This window comes from Bacillus rossius, chromosome 17, assembly GCF_032445375.1.
Source record: "Bacillus rossius redtenbacheri isolate Brsri chromosome 17, Brsri_v3, whole genome shotgun sequence".
Taxonomy (NCBI): Eukaryota; Metazoa; Arthropoda; class Insecta; order Phasmatodea; family Bacillidae; genus Bacillus; species Bacillus rossius.
In genome coordinates this window covers 33,928,168-33,955,775 of record NC_086344.1, presented here as the reverse complement: position 1 = coordinate 33,955,775, position 27,608 = coordinate 33,928,168, and the positions used below count along the sequence as shown (strand labels likewise).

The following is a 27,608-nucleotide window of genomic DNA, read 5'->3' as shown; positions in this document are numbered from 1 at the left end:
CCTCACTGGACGATCCCGTGCAGTTAATTATGTTCGTTGCCGAAGTCTCTGAAGAGGGGAGGGGGGGGGGGGTTCGCTGCAGCAGAAGGGGGAGATGCGGTAGGCGTCTTAAACCTTGCACGCGTCACCGTGATTACTGAAGGGTGGGGGAGAGGGGAAGAGAGATTGAGGGGGTGAAGGGGAGGCAGAAAGGTGAGGCAAATTAGGTCCTCGCGAGCAGGAAGATCATCAGCTGATGGTGCGGGGGGGGGGGGGGGGGGGGGGGTTGATGGTGCAGGAAATGAAGGAAGGGCCCGTCCTCCGTTCTACGGAATCGACGCAATAACTTGTGGGAAGGAAAAAACAAAAAATGAGTACGTAGACACCACGTGCGTTTGAAAGTGAAACTTCACACTTTTCAGTTATTCTCTTTGGACTACGAAACTAAAGAACGAAGCACACGGACGGATGGTACACAATACACAGAGCGTAAAAAAAATGTTTCCCCCCTGTTCTTTTACAAAAAAATTCCTTTGGAATCCAGTTGCCAAGAAATGGTTTGTAACACTACAACACGTGGCTATGGTTATTTTTGCATACATGAAATACGTTTTGTTTTTTCGAGATAATATTGAGTATTTCTTACGAAAATTGGCGCATAATTTTATATCTTAGTTGATGTTTCACTAAAACATTTTTTTTTTCACACCACAGGGGAAAAAAATAATCGAATATTCAATCATTTGGCTTTATTTTGTTTTATTATGCGTATTAATGCGCGAAGTTAATACTGGAAAGCTATTCAAGGAACGGTTTACAAACAACATTAACCATGGGAGGTACTGGGACAACACAAAGCATAAATGCCCGGGTAAGTATCCAAACCCAATATTATTGCGAGCACTATTTTGCAGTTAGTCCAGTCAATAGAGGTTGAAAAGGTGGGTTCACCCTACAAAAGGTGCGTTATTTTTTTTAATGTTGTTTAGGACCATTAGGTAGGGATTAATCCAAGTTTTCGTCATCCCCCCCCCCTTTTTCTTGCTTTGTCCGCCATCTTAAAAAAAACCGTAAAAAATCGACTATTTTTTTCTCTTCTGATTTTGACCTCTAGCTCATTCCCAGTGCATTTTTTGATATATAAGTGTAAATATGAAAATGTAGACAACGAAATTTACAACAAATTCGTTGCAGAAAGTTTTGTTGTAGGACGAAACGTATTCGAGCTACGAGAAGGAGAAAAAGGAGGTAAATTAGCGATTCGTCAAATATTTCACTTTCTTTTGTTGTAAATTTTGTTGTCTACATTTTCATAATTACAATTATATATTTAAAAAAATCACTGGGAATGAGCTAGAGGTGAAAAAGTGAAAAAAGTGCCGACTTTTGTCAGTGTTTTCAAGATGGCGGACGAAGCAAGAGGGCGGATGACGAAAACTTGGATTAATCACTACCTAATGGTCCTAAACAACATTAAAAAAAAAATATGACGCACCTTTTGTAGGGTGGACTTCCTTTATTGACTGGACTAAGTGATATGATACAGTTTACATGTAAATGTACAAATTTATAAATATCCGTAATTTTACATAAACACATTTGTTGCATTTACAAAAAAAACTGCAAAGTAACAAACTTCGAGACAAATCATAATATAATCAAAAATAAATAATATCGACCTATACGCGTCATAAAGCCAGATCGAAATACAGAGATCGTATATACGGTTGGAAAGGGCTTCCCAAAAGCAATCGAATGATTCCAATAACACACCATATGACGTATTTTATTTTTTGTATAGAAAATATGACCTGTTACGTACACGTATTCACGTACAACAGTCCATGACACAGCCGCACCCCATTTTATTGAATACGCTGCAATTTCTTAAGATGTTTTTTGGCTGCTGTTGCTCACACAGAAAAAAAAAATTCTGTACTTTTTTTTAGAAAAAGTTCTTTTGGAAACCAGTTGCCAAAAAATAGTTTGTAACACTACAATAAATATATTGCAACTTTGTACAGCACATGACTATGTTTATTTTTTTGCATGTATGAAATACGTTTTTCGATTTAACACTATTTCTCACGAAAATTGCCGCATGATTCTTTTTTACATTTTAACTGATGTTTCATTCAAGTATAATTTTTTTTCTCTCAAACAATGGAAAAAAATAATCGAATATTCAAAAAAATGGGAGTTTATTTTGTTTTATCGTGCTTACTAATACGCGCAGTTAATACTGGAAATCCATTCAGGGAACGGTTTTCCAAATAACTTTAACTATTGGGGGTGCTGGGATAATGCAAAGCATGAATGCCCGGGTGAGATTCCGATCATCCCTATTTTGTAGTGGTACAGTTGTTTACATTGTAAAGTTACAAATTTTGTTCTATTAACTAACTAACTAACTAACTAACTAAAAAAAATGGGGTGTGGCTGTGTAATGGACACGGCCGTGTGTTGTAAGTGAATACGTGTAAGTAACAGGTAATATTTTCTATACAAAATATAATTACGCTATTTTTATTTTTACACCATATATATTCACTATAACTATTTTAACTAATGTTTTATACATGCAAACTATAGACTTTGACGAATGAAATTGAAACGAACGTCGTAGAAAGTTCATTGGCTACCGACTTGTAAGTCGTCTCAGCTGGTTTGTCTGTGATTCGATACATCTTTGGTTAAAGGGTTTATAACTGGTTGAGATTCGCCCAGATGAACAGTAAGCCAATATAGCAAAATCACATAAAAGGTATATGCATTTGAATTCGAGCCTATCGCTGAATGAATCCGCGTATTTTTCCGGTCTCTAGTTATCATTAGAGACCCGGATAATTCGCGGGTATATTTCGTGTTATGCTAAAATTCAAATAATTATACCTTAGTGCTGCTTCTGTCATTGGTTCACTGTTTAATCTGGAGGACTGAGGGCCAATTAGAGACCCTCACTCGTAGAAGTGTCGAATCACAGGCCACCCAGTCGAGACGACTCACAAGTCAGCAGCCAATGAACAGTTGGCATTTGCCCGAGTGTGTAGAGGATATTGGAGTCTATCCTGGAGGTCATTGAACCCGCGAATTTTCCGGGTCTCTAGTTATCATACGTTTTTTTTTTTTCGAATTGCCTCCCTCTGTGGAAGCAATTTTAAAGACGTGTTCACGTAAAAAAAAAAAAAATTGGCAGTGCAGCGCACAGTCGTACCGGCGGGTGTAGAGTGATGTGTTGTGTGGAGGGGGAAGGTAGGAGGGGTGTTGGTTGGGGGGGGGGGGGGTGCGCGTCACGTGTTTCCGGAAGGGTGCGGAGGGTCGCTTATATACGCGTGGAGCGGCGACGGCGAGGGTCGCTGTCTCCTGCAACACCGCGCCGGAGAACAGACCATCTCTCCTGCTGCACAGACGACCAGAAGCAGTCCTCCTCCGACGACCATGACGGGCGGCGCGCTGGTGTACCTGGTGCTGCTCACCTTCGCCGTCAAGGGCGACCGCGGTAAGGAGGGCGGCCCAGTCGGGAGGGGCTTATCTGTGCCGGCGAGGCGGGATGATAAGGCGCGACGCTCGCTGGACGTGTGTCAAGTTGGTGACCACACTTTGGAATTTCAAGGTCAAAATTTGTCACAAATTAGTGCTCAATTTGTGCTAATTTGTGCCGTACAAATCAGAATTTGTGCTGCATTACGTAAAAAGTTATAGCATATAGTAAGTTGGTCGCCAACTTGACGTTGACGCTTCAAACATATCAAGAGCTATAACTTTTTAGTTTACGTTGCGATAAGCTCGAAATTTTGGCTTCTGGCGGCACAAATTGAGCACTAATTCGTGACATAATATTCATTCCAAAAATATGATATTTTCCTTGGGTGGTCGCCAACTTGACGTCAAGTTGGCGACCAACTTACTATACGCTATAACTTTTTACGTAGTGCAGCACAAATTATGATTTCTACGGCACAAATTAGCACAAATTGAGCACTAATTCGTGACAAATTTTAACCTTGAAATTCCAATGTGTGGTCGCCAACTTGACACACGTGCTCGCTGGTGCTTCTAGCGCGGTGTCTCCTCTGGACTGGCGCGCAGTCTTCTCGTCGTGCATCGAGCGGTGACCGTGACATTATACGGCGGAGAAATGAAGATAAAGGAGTAACGCAAGTCCATCGAGTGCTTTCAAGAATCTGTACCGGTTGTTTCTCTGTAAACACGCGTTTGAGCCATTTTAACTCTTCTGAAAATACAGTTTAAAAACTTAATCCGAAATCGAAAGTATTTTCCGCAGGGGTGCCCACAAGGGGGGAGGGGGGGGGGGGGGGGTAACGACGCAGACTGCGTCATTAAAATTTCAGGGGGGTGGGGGTGGTTAAAAGACGAGAAAAATGTATATATTATTTACATAATTATAGCTTCTAATGTGAAAATACGTTTCTGGTGCTATGATAATTGAAAGGGATCTTGTAAATCAAATTGGCAACCCCGCAATTTCCTCAACAAAAGCAGTTTGGCATCTGTCGGTTCAGGATGGAAATATTACCTGATATGACCAAAATTATTATTAGAAAATCAGTTTTAATTAATGCAAAATGTGATAAAATATAATACTAAAAAAGTATAATATTATATGTTATCTTTAAAAGATTTGTGCAATGGGAGTGCATGACTTGATGTAAGTTTTTGGACATACGCCATTGCTAAGAACTTTTTCTGTTGAAGAAAAACTAATAAATAAAATAAATAAATAAAAATAAAAATAAAAATACTCAAAACTAGGTAAAACTATTGTATTTGTTTGTTTTTTCGTTTTGTCATGTTTTTTGTCTCGCTTCAACTGTTGTGCTGAATTATTTTGGGTTTCAATATTTTTGTGTTGTCATCATTTGTGGGGATTTTTTCGTTCTCTTAGTACGTTTTTCTTTGTTTTTTCTTTGTTTGCTGACCATATTCCTGTTTCGGAATATTTTGTGGTGTTCATATCCTTGTTGACAACAGCAATTGTTTGCTTAATTTTGTGTGTTTTTTGTATCTTTTTTTGAGTATTTTTATTTTTATTTTTATTTATTTATTTTATTTATTAGTTTTTCTTCAACAGAAAAAGTTCTTAGCAATGGCGTATGTCCAAAAACTTACATCAAGTTATAATATTATAAAATAATTGAGTAAATCATTGAGAAAATGGCATAAAAAATTTCAGGGGGGGGGGGGGGGGCCATCATTAGGTTAGGAAGGGGGGGTGAGTCATAGTGTTTGGGGGGGGGGGGGGGCACCTCTGCTTTCCGGCCCTCAGCGGACTCTTGAATGCTTTTCGTAAGCAGACCTCCACTCGGATGTCTCGAGTAGTTTTCAAATAGCGTTGCTTTTTCCTGAAGCTCTGCGCACCGCGTGTGTGTGCCTGGGTGGGCGGGGGCCTTTCAGGCACGTTCTACTCGTGACAAATCTTTAACGTATTTAGAACAGAAACAAACATGGCTACCGCCGCAGCTGCTACTGGTCGCACGGAGCGACGCAAACGGAAGAGCTCAGCATTTACGAGCTACTCCGTGCGGGGATATTGTAGGAACTCTGTTACGTGAGATCAGTCTACTTTTCGTGTCGTTGCAGGACGGGTCTAAGGCTTTTTTTAATGAAATACGCAAGAACGCAACACGCAAAATGTCCAGCAACCATTTTTTAGAGTACCAGTTTATAAGCTACGCAACGTGCTCTATTAAAAATACGTTGTATATTAAAAAATTCCCCAAGCGATAATAGTTACGAATAGTGGCGCACCTTTTTACACCCACAACACACTGATTGAATATACGTTGATACTATTTGTAATATATAAAAATATGAAAAGGACGAATCGAGTTAAAATTTAAAAAAAATAGCCCTTAAAATAAAATATAATGACGAAAAAATGAAAGCCAGTTATGTGTAAACATCTAAGCTGGGTATCGAGCAAATTCATGTGTTCTCGTGTAGCAATAAACTTATAAAACTAAACTCGGACACGAAATTTAACGAATAATTCTTTAAAATAATGCCGAGCGTTATAAATATACGAAATGGATTCATTTTAGGGGGAAACGGTAAAAAAAAGTTACCTCTTTTTAAAACCTGACTATAATTATGGTTTAACAAGATGTTACTACTGATTTCTCAGACCTCGCCGAACAACAGAAGTATCGAATGCCTCACATGTAAAAGCCTCAACGATGAACACGTGACATTTTCCCCCTTAGACCGTAATTATCATTGCCTGTGTTTTTGAGGTTATATTTCTTCAGGGATGTTGAGGGTGAAATTTTAGTAGGCATCAGAAACGCAAAGAAATAAGCGCGTATTATACAACGGAAATTGAACAGGTAGAAAGTTTGAATGTCCAATGCGCATGCATGCAGAAACGTGCTGTAGCCACGAGCAAAAGTCGTCAAGATGGCGGGCCCACGTGTGGAAAAATGAACCCGCGCAAGTTTGACGTGCCAAAGTAAACTTTATGGTAGTGAAACTACCCTGAAATACATTTCGTATACTTGAATAGTCATAACAAAATATAACAGCAAATAAAAAAAAACAACCTAAGTATAATTCATTAGCCAAGAAAATCTATTGAGAAGAACATGGCGTCAAAGAAATTTGACAATTTTTTTTTTTAGGTTCTCTAAAACATTACGTACGTGGCTCCATCTCTCGCATATATTTCAAACTAAATATATATATATATATATATATATATATATATTGGTTGTCTGTAAAGTCGGTTTACGGACGATAGTTTGACGTGACAACGTAATAACAAAACATTGATGAAATGATTGCATACTTTTATGAAAAAAATTGAATCATTTTTATTGAATTATCACTATTTTGTATGGATACAAAGAAGGAGTGAAACGAAATCTACAATTTAATTGATAAATTTACTTTTATTTGCACTCATTAATTTAAAAATGTTTATTACTTTAACGAACAGATTATTATAACTATAACTTTTACACATGTTTGCTATTTAACATCTTCCAATCTGAGTTATTCTGTTAAGGATAGGACGATGATAGGAAAAGTAGGAAACGAATGGGAGTGTTTCAAGTTTAATGTGCCTCGGAAAAGTCAAATCGATGGTTGTTCCAATCGAGTGGAAGAGAGATAGATGCGGCGCAAGCGTTCAATGAGCGTTACGGGATGCAGCGTAACGGGACAATGTGCGTAAAGGGACACTTTTCCTTGCGTGCAGCTGGCGTTCATCGATTTATTAGACGTTGTCGCGTCAAAAAAATTGGAGTTCAATATAGGCCTTTACCGGGTTTCGGACTTGATTTTAGAAAAAGGAATTTTATTAGAATAGGTACTGTCCGCCTGGTTGAAATTCATCAAACAGTTCATACTGTACAGTTTCCGCAAATATCTGATGTATCCGCAGACATGTTTAATGTCACGTGAACAACTTGCAGTGTGCCCCCAATGAAACTTTCTCTCGGTGGCTAGCACACCTGGTTATGGTGGTGGTTAGAGGAGGGGAGAATTAAAGAAGCAGGAGGTGGTAAGCTACAGGTGGGTGCAGCGAAGGGAGGTTCCAACCCCCGTGGGTGTTGAAGTGTGGAGGGGAGAGAGAGCGTGGTGGAATGTTGAAGAGAGGGAGGGGTGTCGGTGAGATCACGCAGACGCGACGTCAACCCCCCCTCCCCCCTCTCGTGTTAGGGGAGGCTGAGTGGCACGTGACAACCGACGCGCCTGTATGTGCGCGCGCGTGTGTGTGTACGCACATATATATATACACACGCGCGCGGACGACTTTGACGAGAGACAGACACGCACCACGCCTTCGACGCCTCTGAACGGTCTCTTCGGCGACCACACCACACCACACCCGGACAGCGGCAATGACGGGCGCAGCGCTGCTGGCTTGCCTCGCGCTCCTGGCAGTCTCCGTCAGCGGCGAACACGGTAAGGCTGAAATGCCCCCGGGCCTGCGATTCAAGTCGTGGAGCCTAGGGACGTCTTGCGACTAGCGGCTTTATGCACGTGTCCTGGGACATGTTCCCCCGTGAAGAATACCGCAACAATCGGTGTTTTTTTTTTAAGAGCATAAGTAGAGGCCTTAAAAATTCGCGGATTCATTTCGTGATAGTCTAGAATCCAAAAAAAAACGTTTGCCTTTTTTTACTGCTTCAGTGATCGGGCCACAGTTCATCTGAATGACACTCGGCCAGTGAAAAACCTTCAAACAAAAGAAGTATCGAATCACTAGCGTCCCAGTTAACAGGTGTCACGAGTCAGTAGCCAATGAGCAGATGTAATTTTCCCCGAGTGCATAGAGGATCGTGGAGTTTATCCTACAGGTCATTTAAATCGCGAATTTCTCCGGTCTCTAAGCATAAGTCATAAACATATGATTATACGTCAACGGACTGCTAATAGGAATATCTTGGTAAAGTAATATTGGTAGTAAAAAAAAATTAAACTCTTTTTTACGTCGTAACAATGAGTTTTAATAGATTATGTCATAATTTTCCGATTCCTATAGGAGAAAGGAGCATTATACCCACACTTCCATCTTCTGTGGGTTGTACAGGCAAATGGAAGTTTCAGGTTGCAAAAAAAAAGTAGGTGGTTTTATTTTCATTGACATTGAGGGTGCTGAATCAGAATCTGGGGTTAAATTAATATATATATATATATATATATATATATATATATATAAATATTTTGAAAAACATTGCAGAGAAAAGATAAAAAAAATTTTTATTCTTCTCAGGCTGCGAAATTTAGGGGTTTAGGTGTCAATTAATTTAAAAAGAGCATCAAATAACATAGCTGAAGAATTTACAAAAGATCTAGTTTAAATAGTTAAATCATGTTTATGAAGTTATTCCGATTATGTATGCACCGCCTGCTGAGAGCTGCGTTATGCATCCCGCAACGCTGTGCTGTTCAGCTCGTAGCATAACGCCGCGAATCCGGGGACATTGCTAAACAAAACAAAACAAATTTGTCCCGAACAGACGAAAAACTGACAGACAATACAGCGAGTTAATATTGAATTTGTCATACAGTTCTGAGCTATATTCAAAGTTTCACAACTCTCTAGCTTATAAGGAAGTTAGTTTAAAATCGACTGTAAAATTTGTACCGAACAGACTTACACGCAAGAAACCTAGTTGATAAAAACGTGGTAACGTGGCAAAAATTCCTGGTGCGTTTTGAGATATTCGCAACAAAAAAAACAAGCTAAATTTTCGCAATTTCTTTATTTTCGCTTGAATTTTCGAAAGCATGTGTGGTAGCGAATCATTCACGCTTGCCCTTTTTTTTTTTAATGCCCAAATTTGGCACAATTTGAGCTCAGCCGCTACTCTGTAGGTGAAGTAGCTCCAGTGATGCAACACTTAAAATATAGTAATTTTTTTTCTAAAAAGTGAAATTTTAAGTTTTGGGTCAACTTTTGATCCAAATATTGGATTTTCGCAACGAGAGGCCTTTTTTTTTATACAGTTTGCCTGGGCTAAATCAAAATAGCATCAACACAACATAGTATGTTACACAATAGTGGATCTCAGTATAGTTCAACTTAACTAGCTACAATCGCACATTGTATTAAGCATTTATACAAGCCCGGTGTTAGTACGAAGCAGAGTCCGCTTTGTGTTTTACTCTTGCTTAATACTGTGTTACTGCTAAAGTCGTGATATATTTTCGGCCAATCAGCATAAGCTCTGAACGTCCAACTACGTCATAATTTGTGCACTTCTTTTGATAAATTATAACATGCATGTATTGACTAGATTGTTCCAGAATATCATTTTCTTTGGTTTATTTATGTTCGCCCAATGTATCTGAGCTACAAACACCACGGTCTAATTTATGAAGGAGAAAAAATTTATTTTCTGTAGCCTATTTAATTCTGCAATTCATGTTCTACAATGAATTTTATTCTTGATTAGAAATTTTTTCCCGTCATAATATACACACTACCAACTACAACAGCATTAATTTTTCGATGGCTTAAACAATCACAAATAAACAAAGGCATGGGGTTGAGTTAATAATTGTTGTAGACAGTTGTAGACAGACCGCCGTGTTGTGTAAGTGCTTGTCGCTATTACCATCCATGTGTTGACGCCATATTGATCGTGACCTGGTATTAACTACCTCTGGTTGCGAACCCAGAAAATATTTCTCAAATTGTCATTGCTTCTTGAATTGAGAAATTTCCATCGGTAGCGACTGCACTCGCACACTAGTCCGGGAGACGTCCATCCGCTAAGCTTTCTTCCTCTCACTGCACAGTCTGGAGTATGTTCGGCATCGAATGCCCCACTCCTCAAACCCCCTTCCCTAATCTTCACCATCGAGTGCCCCAGTCCCGAGACTCCTCCCTCCTCCTGTACAGCGACAAGGCCACGCCCTTCACAACACCCTCCCAGCTGTAGGAGAAGTTTCACTGCAGACACCCCGACTCGGCCGGCAGCCGGCAGAATTAATTCTTTTTTGGTCGTTATTTTCATAAACTTTGTACCTTTATGTGCTTACTTCCGACTTATCGCTGTCGGTTTCATAGTTGCGTGTTACTTGTTTTGAACAAATAAACTCATTTGTTGAACGAAATTGTATAAATTCCTTGGAAAGTAGGTATTATTTTTTGTAAGTGTTCACATGTCCTTTCTTAATGCTAATGTTCTATTGCGGTTTTCTATTAAATTAATTGGTAAATACTTGTACTGATTCCCGAGGTTGGTACAGCCGGGTCGAGATTTCGAATTCCCCCTTTGGTTCGTTTACTCCACTCCGGCAGCCAACCGAGGCGAAGCGACACTCATATACTCATCATATACTATCATATACTCACATATACTACATACTTTATACACTTCCAAGCACGTCCGTCAGTAATCATATGAATCGCATACAATTAAACTCGCGTAAAACCAAACGCGATAAAGTTTTTACGCAAAATACTAGACCCTACTAAATAATTAACAAACACTCCTATTCAGTAAAAAAAAAAAACAAAAAAAAAACAGATCCATCCATTAAATAAATTTAAAAAAAATTACTCATTTTTAGTAAACTACCGTATTTAAAAAAATCTAAAATATGTTTCAGGAATTATATGTATATATTTTAAAGTAATTTACAAGGAAAAAAATTAACTTTTTTTGTTGTTGCGTGAGGTACTTTGGCCAGCGATATTTATCTTAAGAAACACTTACGCACGCGATAATTCAGACTGGCAAGATGTGTATATGTTTACGTAATAAATATAAAAAAAAATGGTTGTCTGTAAAGTCGGTTTACGGACGATAGTTTAACGTGACAACGTCATAACAAAAACATTGATGAAATTATTGCATACTTTTATGAATGAAATTGAATCATTTTTATTTTAATAATAAAAGAATAAATACTTGAAATTATACTAGTAATCAGATTTTTAAAATGCAAGAATAATTAACCTTCATTGCCGAAATTGTTGCTGTAATAAGCAATGAAAACCACATTAACTTTTCACTTCACTTTACAAACAGTCGAGCGGAAGAGAGATAGATGCGGCGCAAGCGTACTATGAGCGTAACGGGACACAGCGTAACGGAACAATGTGCGTAACGGGACACTTTTTCGTGCGTGCAGCCGGCTTTCATCGATTTATTAGACGTTGTCACGTCAAAAAAAAAATCCGTAGTTCCGTAAAAGGGCGCCTAAAGCGGTGGTAATCACGCAGTGTCCGTTTCGCTTGTCAGCGCTTGCAGATGCGGCGTCCGCCATCTTTGGTCCAGCGGCCGGCGAGTCTGTCCGGTGGGCCGAGGGGAGGGGGGGATATTCTCCCTGGGCTCAGGACCGGGTGCTTCCACCTTCTACCCCGCGGAAGGCAACGGCAGACCATCGCGGCATCATCCTTCCTTGGCAAGCACATCAGCGTGAGCTCATGACACCCTGTGAAGGCCGTTTGTTTGACAAACGTATCAGCTGTACCTGCACCGGAGGTTAAACTGGAGAAAAAAAAACGCCAACTAATATCATTACATTTGTATAATGAAGATAATTTTGGACTTTTAGTACATATTAACATATTAACCGGTAGTATTTCGATCCGAATTCATGCCGAACAGCCTAGCTACGGTTGTTAATAAAAGCAGGCTAGAAAAGCTCATACAAATATAAACAAAATGTCCGCCATATTGGTATATGAAAATCAGAAAAAAAAAAGGGGGTTCACGTCTGACGGCTAATGCTCAGTCTGTATCCGTTTTATAATCTTTGGTCTACACGTTGTGGCTATGCGCGATTAGCGCAGTGTTGACTTTCAGCGGGTGTGATGCCGCGTTTACCTATTCCCACAATCAGCACCAGCGCGGTAGACTTTACACAACGCGGAGACGGCTGAAATGGCAACGGTGTACGGAGAGGTGAGAGAAATTGCAACATTCACACGGGGAAAGAAAAAAAATTCTCTGCTCTTTTACAAAAGACTTCTTTGGAAATCAGTTGCCAAGAAGTGAATCTTAATATTACAATAAATATATTGTGTAACTTTGTACAACACATGCCCATGATTATTTTTGCATGTGTGAAATAATTGGCATAATTTTTTTTAAACCATAGAGAAGATAATAATTATTCAATAAATGTACGTTATTTAGTTTTATTATGCTTATTAATGTGCGCAATTAATACTGGAAATCTATTCAAGGAACCGTTTTACAAATAACTTAAACTATTGGAGGTACAGGGACGACAAAAAAAAATACATAAATGCCCGGGTAAGAATCCGAACCCAGACATACATTTGTTTTTCATGTAGATGTACAAATGTACAAATATATGTATTTTTTTCACGGATGTATCTTTTCCATTTACAAAAAAAAAAGAGGGAAAAAAATTTACAGTGTACTTAGGACTCTTTCGCAACCAACGCGAACCGAATAGGAAGACCATCATGCGCCTTTAACCACGGGCATATGTGTTCCCAACCTATGGTTGGAACCCTCCACCTGTCCTCCCAGATATGCGCCCTTAAGGGTAGGTTGGGAGTCGGCTTACAGACCAGTTTAACATTCCAGGGCAAGTAATATCCAGACAAAGATGTCAATGTGTTACTTTCACCTTTTGATCCGGAAGGTGTTAGAGCTTCAGCCATGACCAGGGGCTAGGTTAACCCAGCATAGTCACCACCTTAGCCCCCTGCCTCACTCAGCTGACCAGACAGTTGGCTGTGTTCCTTAGTCATTAGACCTTATAAGCACTGCTGGCACCTACCCCGATCTCCCACATCACACTGGGACCCCTCAAAACACCCAGTGAACCCGTGGTCCGGTGGAGGCCTATCCAACCTCTGCTAGCTGTCCAGGCTAGTGCCGGAGCTGTGTCGTCGCTCACAACGTCGACTCCGCATAGGGCTAGGGAACCCACCACTACCAAGTACGAGTCCTGCCCAATCAGAATCCAGGGCCTTGGAGGGAACCTCAGCGGGACACCGTTCAATCTTTCATGGATCCTTCCCGTACTACTGCCACCAATTTGGCGTCTATACGGCACAAGACAGTTCGCCAGCAGGCTGACAGACCGCCACTCTTCAGAGTCACTCCACTGGGTGTCCTCGTCACACTCGGACTACCCTCCGACCTGCCGTGCCTTTTACAGCCGGTTAAGGGGGCCCGCCTCGTCAGCTGCTTATCTGTGCTGGCGAGGCGGGATGATAAGCGCGACGCTCGCTGGTGCTTCTAGCGCGGTGTCTCCTCTGGACTGGCGCGCAGTCTTCTCGTCGTGCATCGAGCGGCGACCGTGACATCACACGGCGGAGAAATGAAGATAGAGGTGTAATGCAAGTCCCTTGAGTGCTTTCAAGAATCTGCACCATTTGTTTTACGACTAAAACTAACTCTGAAAACATGCGTTTTAGCCATTTTAGCTCTTCTAAAATTACAGTTTAAGAACTTAATCCGAAATCAAAAGTACTTTTCGGCCCTGAGCGAACTCTTAAATGCTTTTCGTAAGAAGACCCCCTTCGGATATCTTATCTCTCGGTGTACGGCATTTGGTAGAATGTAATTTTTGTCGATGGAGTGGAAGTCGTACGGAGAACTACAACAAAATAATTAAGAAAACAATGTAGCTAGCTGTTACACGAAACGGAAACGTGTAGCCAAGGAGCTGCCATCTGTGGCGAATGACGCGAACCAAAGTTCACAAAGCCAAAAAGAAACTTTTTAGCATTAAATGTTTAATGAATTTTGATAGAAAAGAATTCCTTGACGAAAATCAGGTCCAAACCAAGGATTTTGGTAATTTTTTTAAAGTCTTTAATTTTTATTTTCAATGCAGTCGTTTCACTTTCTAGCTTAAAAAATTTCCGCTCTGCACATCGAATGATCCGATAGTCGACGTGGCTGCTCCGGCAACGAATTATAGCGGCGGGGGCGGAAACTACGTGTGATTCGCGGGCAAGAAATGCAGTTAAAAACACAATTTGCGTATGTAAATATTCTTCGTAAAAATCTGGTGTCCAGAGTTTCGCGTGTTATAGCCTATTTGTGTGTACATATTTGCAACCCTCCCCCTAACCAAAAAACAAAAAAAAATTGGTTGTCTGTAAAGTCGGTTTACGGACGATAGTTTAACGTGACGTCATAACAAAACATTGATGAAATGATTGCATAGTTTTATGAATAAAATTTAATAATTTTTATTGAATTATCACTATTTTGTTTGGATACAAAGAAGGAGTGAAATTAAATGTACAATTTAATTGATAAATTTACTTTTATTTGCACTCATTAATTCAAATATGTTTATCACTTTAACGAACAGATTATTTTAACTATAACTTTTATACATGTTTGCTATTTAACTTCTTCCAACCTGTGTTATTCTGTTAAGGATAGGACGATGATAGGAAAAGTAGGAAACGAATGGGAGTGTTTCAAGTTTAATGTGCCTCGAAAAAGTCAAATCGATGATTTTGTTCCAAGCGTACAAAGAGCGTAACGGGAAAATGTGCGTAACGGGATAATGAATCATCCTTTTTCGTGCGTGCAGCCGACGTTCATCGATTTATTAGACGTCACGTCAAAAAATAAATTTTGTTTCCTTCCCCTCTATCCGTCCCTTTCTAGGAAACACCTGCAGTTAATTACGAGATGCAAACTCTATCTGCCGGATGCATTCTTCAACGACACCGCGAACTTGTCTAGTTTCAAACGCCCACGCTCTCGTCGATGAACGGAACCTGAGATCGCGCGCGCATATTTCGCCGGCGGCCGCGGCGCACGATGGCTTTCGGGCATCGCGCGGGTAATTCGAGTGCCTTCTTCTTTATTATTTCCCCCCATCCTCCACCCACGAAGCAGTCCTTTTATTCGCCTCGGGGGGCTTCCGGTGCAATTAGGGGACCCCCCCTCCCTCCACTTTCCTTTTTTCATTCGCCTCCGTGAGAATACACGTGTACGACGTCGACGTCAGTACCAGGAAGCATCAGGAAGCGCCTCGTTATGAATAACGCTCTCGGGACATCGTAGGTTCCCCCGTCATCGACGTTACTGTTGTCAGAACAGTGACTCAGGAAAAAAAACAGGGGGGTTGTCTGTAAAGTCGGTTTACGGTCGATAGTTTAACGTGACAACGTCATAACTAGAGACCTGCAAAATTCGTGGGTTCAATGACCTCCAGGATAGACTCCAATATCCTCTACACACTCGGGCAAATGCCAACTGTTTATTGGCTGCTGACTTGTGAGTCGTCTCGACTGGGTGGCCTGTGATTCGACACTTCTATGAGTGAGGGGTCTCTAATTGGCCCTCAGTCCTCCAGATTAACAGTGAACCAATGGCAGAATTATTTGAATTTTAGCATAACACGAAATGAACCCGCGAATTTTTCCGGTCTCTATCCATGGGATCTGAAAGCGGACGAGTGGATCGGTTTCCAAATTTTTTTTTTAAGTGTATTTTTCAGAAGACTGAAAATGTTTAAAACGGGTTATAATTTTTTTTTCCAGGCATTAAACATCGGGTACAGATTCTTGAATTCACTCAAGGGACTTGCATTACACCTTTATCTTCACTTCTGCGCCGTGTGATGTCACGGACGCCGCTCAATGCACGACGAGAAGACTGCGCGCCAGTCCAGAGGAGACACCGCGCTAGAAGCACCAGCGAGTGACTACAGGATAGAAATGCTGCGACTTGTAGAGGAAGTCACTTTCTGCCTGAGCGTCCCTAAGCTTTGCGGGGAATGGTGCATGACCACACCTGATGGACAGCAAGGCCCTAATTACAATTTTTCTTTTAAACACGGTCAGTCTCTGTCGTCAAAAACACATAATATCGCCCCCCCCCCCCACGCTTTTAACCCCCCCCCCCTCCAGTTCTTTGTCATTGATAGGGACCGGAAAAATTCGCGGATTCAATGACCTCTACGATACCCTCCATTATCCTCTGCATTTCTTAAGTAAACACGCGTGTTCATTGAGTACTAAATTGTAAGGCGTCTTCACTGGGTAGCTTGTGATTCGACGCTTCATTGGTCGATAGTCTCTCATTGGCCCAGAGAGTTCCAGTTAAACTGCGAGCCAGTAGCAGAACCAGCAGAATTGTACACATGTTTGAATTTCAGCCTATCACGAAATGAAATCCGCGAATTTATTCCGGTCTCTAGTCATTGACCCTTCGGTCCCTTCTGGAGTGTTCTGCGGATTCTCAGAGGGGGGCCGCCGCGTGGAGTGGCGTAACTAGGACGCCTTTCTTCTGGGAATTTTGGACGTCCAGTTCCACACCCTGATGACTCGAAACGTCAAAATTTGTCCAGACCATTCCATAATGGGGTTGGGTTGGGTTGGGGGGGATGTTGAGAGTTGTATAAATACTGCGATGCCAGCCTCCTAAGGAGAAGTGTTGGGAAGGGGGCGAGCGAATGTCGTCGTCAGTGACGGACCTAGTGCACGGGGACTGTTATGGCGGCGGGGACGTGTGAGCTAGCGTCGAGGCGGTGTGCTGGGACAGAGGGGTGCGGGGGTAAGAGACGAGCGGTAGGCAGAGCCACTGTCCAGAACACAGCTCCAGTTGGGAGAGAGTGAACTGTGAACTGTGAACTGAAGAAGTGACAGGCAGTCTAAGTGTTATAATTTAATTAACAGTGCAAAAATGTGTAATGAATAAAACTGTTTTTTTCTTTTTAAATTAATTGAACTACCCTTACCGTACCTTTTTTTTCCACTCGAAAGAATAAAATTGATATCTACGGTCACTAATGATGAAAAAACAACCGGATGGGGGAGGATGAAGGTTTCTGAAACCCCGCCCTCCTTTTTTTTTTTTATCCCCCAACCCCTTTTTTTTATTTTTTCACCACGACATCCGACACTGTTCGCTCGTTGGGTTCGGACGCGTTTATTTTTTACAACCCTTGCCCTGCGACGGATGCGCTGCAAAATGGCCGCCGTGGAGAAGGGGGAGGAGGGGGCAGACGGGGCAAAGCGCCGTGGAAGGATGTTGCTCCATTTCCGCGCTGGCCTGCGGTCTCCGCGCGCATGCGGTCCCGCGCATGACGTGTTCACGTCCCGTCGTCGGGTTGTTTTTGTTGGGGAAAAAGGGGGGGGGGGGGGGGGGTAGAGAGAGCTCACACACCGCCGCGCCGCGGTTCGAAAAAAAAAAAAAAAACAAGCAGCGATTATTAGCCGCGGCCAACCTACGGATATTTCACGGCGAGCGCCCTTGTGTGTCTGTGTTGCATTGCGTGTCGATGCACATTAGGACTTTATAATTTTGTGTTCAACAGAACAAATACATTTTTTTAACGCTCAATAAGTAGAGACCTGGAAAAATTCGCGAATTCATTTCGCGATAGACTAAAATAAAAATCGTTATACCTCAGTGCTGCCTCTGTTATTGGTTCACAACTCACCTGGACGACTCCGGGCCAGCGAGAAACACTCAACCGAAGCTGTGTCGAATCACAGGCCGCTACATTGGGACACCTTCACAAGACAGCAGCCAATGAGAGGGTGGCATTTGACCGGGTGTACGTAGAACTATAAAGTTCATCCTAGAGGTCATTGAACCCGCGAATTTTTCCGGTCCATATCAATAAGTAGGGACTGGAAAAAAAAATTCGCGGGTTCATTTTGAGTTATGATAAAATTATAATAATTATACCTTAGTGCTGCTTCTGTCATTGGTTCACTGTTAATCTGGAGGACTGAGGGCCAATTAGAGACCCTCACTCATAGAAGTGTCGAATCACAGGCCACCCAGTCGAGACGACTCACAAGTCAGCAGCCAATGAACAGTTGGCATTTGCCGAGTGTGTAGAGTGTAGTAGAGTCTATCCTGGAGGTCATTGAATCCGCGAATTTTGCAGGTCTCTACTCATTGGCCTCAGAGTCGTCCACAGTAACATTGAGCCAATAGAAAAAGCAGCCCAAAGTTAGGTAAAATCATTTGAATTTTAGCAAATCACGAAATGAATCTTCGTTTTTTTTTTCTCGGCGACCACATTGCGCAAATAGTTAACGCAGAATACCAAAAAAATCTAACAAATAGTACAAATTTATCTCGCTAAATACGGGTGTCTCTTTTTCAGCGAATAAATTGCTGGGAAATATATTTTTATGCGCTTCCTTCAAGAACTTGAGCTTCAGATGGTAACGGTTGAGAGAAAAGAAAAAAAATATATAACATTTACTATTGCGGCTTCAACTTGTGCTGGTATCATTTTGCAGACACGCTTCTTTAGAACACGGGAGAATATAAAAATATAAACACGTTGGATCTCAAGTTAACCGCCTCCATTTGTCGTCCGAGATAATTTGCTAACGCCTCCGAAAAATAAAAAAGAGAGGGACGCCTTTTTTTGGTATAAAAAAACCGCCTGAATACGCGGGTGTTTTATGAGTAGCCATAAGGACGCCTGAAATAACTGTGCTTAAACCTGACGAGCCGTTAAAATAAACAACTGGATTCACTCTTAACGCACTCGTTTGCTGCTGTGGTTTCCTTAAATACTCAGACAACCTCTTTTAAAGTTTCATTTTCGCATGTAATCAATTTCGCTGGTTAGTACAAAATTAACCCTTCAGAATAAACTAGCAGACACAACGATCAGAGACGCTTCAATTTTTTTTTTTTTTTGCACTTTTACAAACGATTCCGTTGGAAACCAATTGCCAAATTATTTTTATAGTAATACAACAAGAAAAATTTGTAACTTTGTGCAATACATGGCTATTGGTTATTTATGAATATATGATAACCTTTTTTTTCTAGATACTACTGAGTATTTCCTACAAAAATTGGAGCGTTATTATATGGTTTATTTGATGTTTCATTCAAACATTATTATTTGAAACGGTGAAAACATAATATATTATTTATAATATATTTTTTGTTTTATTGTGCTTACCAATGTGCTCGTTAGTAGTGGAAAGTTATTCAGGGAACGGTTTAAATAAAATTTAACTATTGGTGGTACTGGGAAAACACGAAACGGGGAAAAGTAGCCTAAGCCGAACACAGTATAACTGCGGACACTATTTGAAGGTAATACAGTTGTTTTCATGTAAATGTAAAAAATTACAACTATCAGTAATTTTACATGAATATTTGTATTCCATTTTTAAAAAAAATTGTGTACGTGATGTCCACGCGCTACAGAAGTCAAACTTCTTGCTTATTATATTATAAGGTATAGAAAACATAATTCTCGTTGACTGAAGTCGCAGATAAACAAAAAATATTCCAGTATGCGAGCGGTAAATTATGCTATTGTGCAAGTATGCAAGTATGCAGCATCATTTCTACATCTCCCCTGCCGGGCTTTTTTTTGAAGTGAAACTTCTTTACTGATGCTGCAACAATTTTTCGAGAGTTACGAAAATTCCGATCGCACGAGGGGAACAGTCAGGTGCGCGGTGGGGGAACCGGTAGAGAAGAGTGCGTCAGCGGCGACGCCACTCCAACGCATGCGCTAGCGGTCGAATGGGAAGACAGGTACGTAGCGGAGCATGCTGTCTGCTAGTTGTAGCGGCCTGAAGGGGAGACGGCAGGGGAGAGGTAGAAATGACGCAGCAGTGATGCTACGGAATTCTCGTAACTCTGCTTGTGTTTTGTCTGCTCCTCAGTTTTCGTAACGGCTGACGATTGACACTGCCATATTTCTTTTATTTTGTTTAAAGGATCTACAATGTATTTATTCGTGTGAAAAATAGTTATTGATTTAGAAGAGTTAAACGGCTAAAAAGCGTGTTTTCGGAGTAATTTTTAGGCGTAAAACAACCGGGACAGATTCTTGAAAGCACTTAAGGGACTTGCATTACACCTTTATCTTCATTTCTCCACCGTGTGATGTCATGGTCGCCGCTCGATGCACGACGAGAAGACTGCGCGCCAGTCCAGAGGAGACACCGCGCTAGAAGCACCAGCGAGCGTCGCGCTTATCATCCCGCCTCGCCAGCACAGATAACACCTCTGACTATACGGGCCTCTTAAGAGGCCACTCCAGTGTTTCAGGGGCACTACGCAACCCGCGTTAACCTCATAAGATTCAATGCTATTTTCATTTTACTTATAACTTATTAACTAATATAGATTTCGAAATGATGCTTGCCTGATATGTAAGACAACGATGCTCTTATCAAAGCCCCTTTCTTCAAAAACGTGCATAAATTATGGTTCAAACCTAGACAATACACTTATGCATATTAATAAAGATTAGAATAAAACCATAATTTATGCACGTTTTTGAAGAAAGGGGCTTTGATAAGAGCATCTTTGTCTTACATATCAAGCAAGCATCATTTCGAAATATATATTAGTTAATTAGTTATAAGCAAAATGAAAATAGCATTGAATCGTATGAGGTTAACGCGGGTTGCGTAGTGCCCCTGCAACACTGGAGTGGCCTCTTAAGGGGTGCATCTGTGTTAGTGAGTCGGGATGATAAGCACGACGTTCGCTGGTATTTCTAGCGCGGTATGGCCTCTAAGCGCAAAGCTCTGAACTGACGCGCATTCTTCTCGTGAAATTTGAGCGGTGACCGTAACATTATATGGCCGAAAAATGAAGATAAAGTTATAATAGAGACCGGAAAAATTCGCGGATTCATTTCACGACAACCTAAAATTCATATAGTTATACCTCAGTGCTGCCTCTGCTGTTGGCTCACAACTCACCTGGATGACTCTGGGCCAGTGAGAAACACTCAACCGAAGCTGTGTCGAATCACAGGCCGCTACATTGGGACACCTTCACAATACAGCAGCCAATGAGAGGGTGACATTTGACCGAGTGTAAGTAGAACTATAAAGTTCATCCTAGAGGTCATTGAACCCGCGAATTTTTCCGGTCCCTAGGTATAATGCAAATCCCTTAAGTGTTTTCAAGAATCTGTACCGGTCGTTTTACGCCAAAAAAAAAAAAATACTATGAAAACACGCGTTTTAGCCATTTTAACTCTTCTTAAAATACAATTTAAAAACTTAATCCGAAATCGAAAGTACTTATCGCACCTCAGCGAACTCTTAAATGCTTTTCGTAAGCAGACCCCGCTCGGATGTTTCGAGTAGTTTTGAAATCGCGTTGTTTTTTCCCTGAAGCTCTGCACACCGTGTGTGTGTGTGCCCGGGTGGGCGGAGTGGAACCTGTGCTACGACACCCGGTGAGTTTCTTTGTCGGCGTCACACACGACGCCGCGAGTGGAACCCCGACTCCCGGGGGGGGGGGGGAAAGGGGGAGGGGGAAGCACCTCCGACCGGAAACTCGTCGACCAAGTACTCGAGCGTCGTCGTCCGTTTACCTCCGGAGTCCGGTTGGCCAAAGGATATCGGCGCCGCCATCTTCTTGCGCGGCCCGAAGGAAGGGTTCCCCCCCCCCCCCCCACTCCTGTCGCGCGGGAGTCCTGTGACGTCACCGCGGGCACGCGGGCCCGGGAGCGAGCGTAACAAATCGACCCGATCGAATTACTGCGCACGTTCACGCGAGAACGACTAACTGCGTCACCACAAAAATAGTTCTCGCGGTAACACTGGGTCCGGGATTCTTACCGGTATATTCCCACCACTTTGAAATCACGGGGGGGAAATAAGTGTGGTCAAGGTGCGATGTGAGCTGTTACTACACCTGGAATTATTACAAACCACGAATGCAGTTTCGAATGTTGAGAATAATGATGATGTAACTGTTCAAACGCTTTTGATATTGACGTAAGGTTTTGGAATTTTTTTTTTTGATGTGCAACATCTTAGCTCTCGGTATACTAAATTTGGCGAAAGTAATAATTAATTTCGTGAATGCGACGGAAGTCGCATGGAACGGGAATGTGTAACAGCCATAGTTCCGTCATTGGCGGGGGATGGCGTGAATCTAAGTTCACAAAGCTAAAAAAGGGAACTTCATAGTATTAACTGTTTAATTATTTTTGTTTTAAATATGGGCAGTACCCGAAAGCCGGGATTTAGTAATTTTTTTTCAATGTTTTTTTTATTTTATTTTTTATTTTAAGCTTTTATCGGAGCTGAAAATGGAATGATTCGATAGTCAACGTAGCTGCTCCGGCAGCGAATTCTAGCGGTGGGTATAGAAACCACGTGTAGTTCGCGTGGAGAAATGTAGCTGAAAAAACACAATTTGAGTACTTATATTTATCACGCTCGGCGTTGTTTTGAAGAATTCTACGTTATATTTTATGTCCTAGTTTGGTATCCAGGGGCGCAACAACAGGGGGGGGGGGGCAAGGGTATTTTGCCCCCCCCCCCCTTCTGAAACTTTGAAATGGGGGCAAACGGGGCATAGAAAGTGCTGTGTAATCAATTTTTAGATAATTAAACTGCTTAAATAGCACCATTTTCCACCTTGAAATACAAATTTTCCCGGGGGAGGACCCCCGGACCACCCGCTTCAATAGGGGGATCGATGATTCTTAATAAAAAGGTATATTTCCCCCCCCCTTGGAAATTTAGTTGTTGCGCCCCTTTTGGTGTTTGCAACACGAGAACACAACACCCAGTCCAGGTCAGGACGGATGTCATACATGTCGCGAACGCACGCGCCCGGCTGTTGCAGGCGGGGGAGTGGTGGTGCAGAGGAAGGAGCGCCAGGTGTCGGGGCTGATGCCCTTCCCGCGCGTCGGCCGGTCCGGCGGTGACGTCAGCTGGACCCTGGACTCCCCAGGTGAGAGACACTTGTGATCAGGCTGGCACAACCTAGGAACTCGCGACTTAGAAACTCACTACTTAGAAACTCACGACTTAGAAACAAATAACTTGGAAACTCACAACTTAGGAATCGCTACTTGGAAACAAATAACTCGGAAACTCACAACTTAGAAACTCGCAATTTAGAAACTTGCATCTTAGTAACTCGCAACTTAGGAAACGCTACTTAGAAAAAATAACTTGGAAACTCACAACTTAGGAAACGCTTCTTAGAAACAAATAACTTAGAAACTCACAACTTAGAAACTCGCAATTTAGAAACTTGCATCTTAGTAACTCGCAACCTAGGAACCACTACTTAGAAACACATAACTTAGAAACTCACAACTTAGGAAACGCTACTTAGAAACAAATAACTTAGAAACTCCCAACTTAGAAACTCGCCATTTAGAAACTTGCATCTTAGTAACTCGCAACTTAGAAACTCGCAACTTAGGAAACGCTACTTAGAAACAAATAACTTGGAAACTCACACCTTAGGAAACGCTACTTAGAAACAAATAACTTAGAAACTCACAACTTAGAAACACGCAATTTAGAAACTTGCATCTTAGTAACTCGCAACTTAGAAACACACTACTTAGAAACAACACGACTCAGAAACTCACGACTTAGAAAATGCTACTTATAAACTCACAACTAAAGATTTTCTGAGTTAAACCTGTTCTAAGTTTCGTGTTTCTAAGTTATGACGGTGATTCCAATTTATGCAGTCTTGGCGTTGTGCGTTTCTAATTTATGATAGCTCTCAGTCATGTGTTTATAAGTTATGATGTTCCTACGTTATGTGGTTCGGCGTTGCGTCTTTCTTAGTTAAGTGTTTCTAACATTTGAAAGTTCTAAGCTGTGTGTTTCTAGGTTATGACAGTTTATAAATTGTGTGTTTCTACGTTAGGAAGTTTCAAAGTTGTGTGTTTCGGCGTCGTGTGTTTCTATGTTAGGTGCGTGTCAGTAAGCTATGATCGTTCTAATTTATGCCAGTTAAAAGTTATAAGGCCTTCTCAGAAATTCTAACTTATTGCCGTTCTAAATTCTGTGTTTTTAAGATATGTGTGTATCCCAGTGAGCCACGTCCTGGTGCATCACTATGAATAAATCATATATTTCCAAATGCTCACGCCTTTTCACAATCGGGATTTTCTATGACTTTTTTTCATCACTATGCTACTTTTTTTCTGTTTTACTTGCGTGTGATTCAACTTTATTGTCCATGTATAGAGATCGGGAAAAAATTTGTGGAATAATTTCACGAGGCGCTGACTTTTTAATAATTATACCTTTGTGCTTCTTCTGCTGTAGCTTCACTGTCAATCAGGAGGACTGCATGGTTAATCAGAGACCCTCTATCAAAGATGTATCTAATCACGAGTCACCCAGCAGAGACGCCTCACGAGTCAGCAGCCAATGAGCGGGCGTGATTACAAGGGAACAATCTCTAGCGCAGGAAAACGTTCTTGCATGCGTATTGCGAGATAAGATTGTTTTTGCAAACAAAATGCACGCCCCTGCTCATACGTAGAGACCGGAAAAATTTCGGGGATTGATTTCGAGATAGGGTAGAATACGAACTCATGCTGCTTCAGTGGAGGACTCTGAAGACAATGGAAAACCCTCGACAAAAGAAGTATCGAATCGAAGCATCCCGGTTAACAGGTGCCACGAGTCAGTAGCCAATTAGCACATGTAATTTGACCGAGCACATAGAGGATCTTAGGCAGGGACGTCGGAACGTTTTCATGAGTTGGGGGGGGGGGGGGGCGAAAAGATTTACCTATTACACTTACCTCAGTTCTAGAGCGGGGGGTGGCCCTCCCCCGGAAAAATTTGGAATTTTAGATACAAAATTGTGCTATTTAATGAGTTACCGAACCAAAATATTAAATATACCATTCCAAGAATTTGATGACGTAGTATGTATTAAATACTACTCTGACAGTAGGTGCAGTACAATTTAAATAATATACCATCTAGGAATTTGCAATAATTTTACAGTATATTGACAACCATAAATTTGATTTTCTAATCAATGTGATCACCAATGCAACGTTTGTAACTACCGGTCGAGAAAAATACTACTAGGACCAAACATTTGTTCTGGGGAAAGGAGGGGGGCGAATTGCTACTCTCTCACCCCCCCCCCCATGCATAACAGCACGGGGGCGACTTGCCCCTGCTGCCACTCCCCCCCCCCTGTTCCGACGTCCCTGATCTTAGGGTCTGTCCTAGAGGCGGTACGCAACCAAGCCATGCTTGTCTGACGAGCGTGCTGTGCGCGCGGTTGCAGAGCTGCAGGAGGCGAAGCGACAGGGGCTGATGGCGTTCCCGCGCGTGGGTCGCTCCCGGGGCTACCTTGTGCTGCGCCCCGACGGCGGGCGGCGCGACACGGCGGGCGACGCCGGCGGCATGTGGTTCGGGCCCCGGCTGGGCCGGAGGGACCGCCGCAGCGCCGAGGAGCCGCGCCAGCCCTGGGCGCTCGTCGCCCTGCGAGGTGGGCGTGTTTCCCTTCCCCCACTCTCCACCCTCCACACACCCCTCTCCTTCCCCTCTCTCTAACCCCCCTCTTCACCACCCCTTTCCACTCCCATCCTCTTCCAACCGCCTCCTCCCCCACTCTTCCCCCTCCATACACCACTCCTACCCCTCTCTCTAACCCCCCTCTTCACCGCCCTTTCCACCCCTCCTCTTCCAACCGCCCTCGTCCCCCACTCACCCCCCTCCACACACCCTCTCCTTCCCCTCTCTCTAACCCCCCTCTTAACCACCCCTTTCCACCCGTCCTCTTCCAACCCTCCTCCTCCACCACTCTCCCCCCTCCATACATCACTCTTACCCCTCTATCTAACCCCCCTCTTCACCGCCCCTTTCCGCCCGTCCTCTTCCAACCGCCTCCTCCCCCACTCTTCCCCCTCCACAAACCCTCTCCTTCCCCTCTCTCTAACCCCCCCTCTTCACCCCCCTTTCCACCCGTCCTCTTCCAAACCCCCTCGTCAACCACTCTCCCCTTCTTCCTCCACGCTCCTTACCCCTCTCCACCTTCCCTCACTCTCTGTCACTCCCCTCTCCCTAACCCCTCTCTCTCCCCTCCTCCTCCCCCCATCACCCTCTCCGCTTTCTCAAACCTCTCTTTTTACCCGCTTGCTTAGTAGATTCTTTCTACCCGACCAACTTTTCTTCCTGGACCATCCTTCTTTTTGTCTCGTGCTGAATCTGCTTGCACGATCTTTTGAAACTCCTCATGAATGAGCCCGGGGTTTTCCCTGTGTCTGTGCAGGTTTTACCTGGGCCCAACATATCTAGTTTTAGTCTAGGATAGTCAGTGAGGGGAGTTAGTCATGGTGCGAATCCCCTCCTAGCACATGATGCATGCTTCCTCTCCTGCATGGCTTAAACCTTGCATGTGTAGAGCGTATAGGCTTCGGCCTGAGACGCACTTAGTCTCCCTCCCTAACCCGGATCCCTTCCAAATACATTTAGCTTTATTACTTAGGTTAGGAAAAAAAATCCCTCTCTCTCTACCCTCTCTCACCACATGTCTCCACCTCTCTACCCTCTCTCCCCGTATCTCCCCCTCTTCACTCTCTCCCTCTCTCCCTTCTTTCCACCGCTACCACCTCTCTCCAAATCTCTCCCCTCGCCCTTTCTCTTCCCCTCTCTCCACCACTATATCCCCTCTCCCCCTCTCTGTGATACCTATATCTATTTAATGGAACAAGCGCATGCGCACACTCTATGTATTATTATTTCGTTCATCTATCTCTTTTTATTTTTTTTTGGGTGGGGGACGAATCATCGCACAAAGAGAACGAAAACGAGCCCAAAAACGTATATAACACAGTGCTCTCGTTATATTTTCTCTGTCCTTTACGCTTCAGAAACGTTTCACGAAAACGTTACATTAAAAGTTGGCCATGAAGAAGTTTCACTTCAAAAAAAAAAATTATTTATTCAACAGGAAAATCGTTATTGATTTGTGCAATTAACTTGTATGTATCATTCATTTTGTGATTTAAAATGTAAAAAAAAAAAGGGCGTATAGACTAAAGGGTTAGCTTTTATAAGTGCAGTATTTGTTCAATTTGAGTTTTTTTTTTAATTCAGCTAGGAGATCGGTATTTAACATTATTCCTAAAAAAAGAATGTCATTTGATAATATTCCCGCATCCTTACTATTATCTCTTGTTAAAAATTTTTAATAAATCTTCCTCCTGTTTGGTTTGTAAAACGGATCGTTGAAACGACGTGAACGTTGATTGTTGTTTGTTCTCTCTCTCTCCCCCCTCTGTCCCATACGCCTCGCGCAGAGTACCCTAGCCAGAGGAGGCACGACGGCTACTACCACCGCGTCGAAGCCGGCAGCCCTGAGGACGAAGAGGAGTCCTCTGCGGACGAGGACATGGCGGGCGAAGGAGCCGGCAGGACCTTCCGGGATCAGCCAGCGTCGTCCTAG

At 42.5% G+C, this 27,608-nt stretch overlaps 1 protein-coding gene across 1 annotated transcript; it reads left to right on the top strand.

Moving 5' to 3' along the window:
• Window positions 1-3,417: 3,417 nt before the first annotated feature.
• LOC134540582 (CAPA peptides) lies at window positions 3,418-27,608 on the top strand. Its single transcript, XM_063383406.1, has 4 exons — window positions 3,418-3,475; window positions 23,010-23,117; window positions 25,446-25,649; window positions 27,463-27,608. The coding sequence occupies exons 1-4, from the start codon at window positions 3,418-3,420 to the stop codon at window positions 27,606-27,608; spliced, it is 516 nt and encodes a 171-aa protein (XP_063239476.1).

What these genes read in the sequence shown, in the direction of transcription:
- LOC134540582 (XM_063383406.1), top strand. Translation starts at nt 3,418, where the DNA reads ATGACGGGCGGCGCGCTGGTGTACCTGGTGCTGCTCACCTTCGCCGTC. An exon ending in CTGGACCCTGGACTCCCCAG is followed by an intron (nt 23,118 to 25,445) that starts GTGAGAGACACT and finishes GCGCGGTTGCAG; the next exon opens with AGCTGCAGGAGGCGAAGCGA. An exon ending in GGCGCTCGTCGCCCTGCGAG is followed by an intron (nt 25,650 to 27,462) that starts GTGGGCGTGTTT and finishes CGCCTCGCGCAG; the next exon opens with AGTACCCTAGCCAGAGGAGG.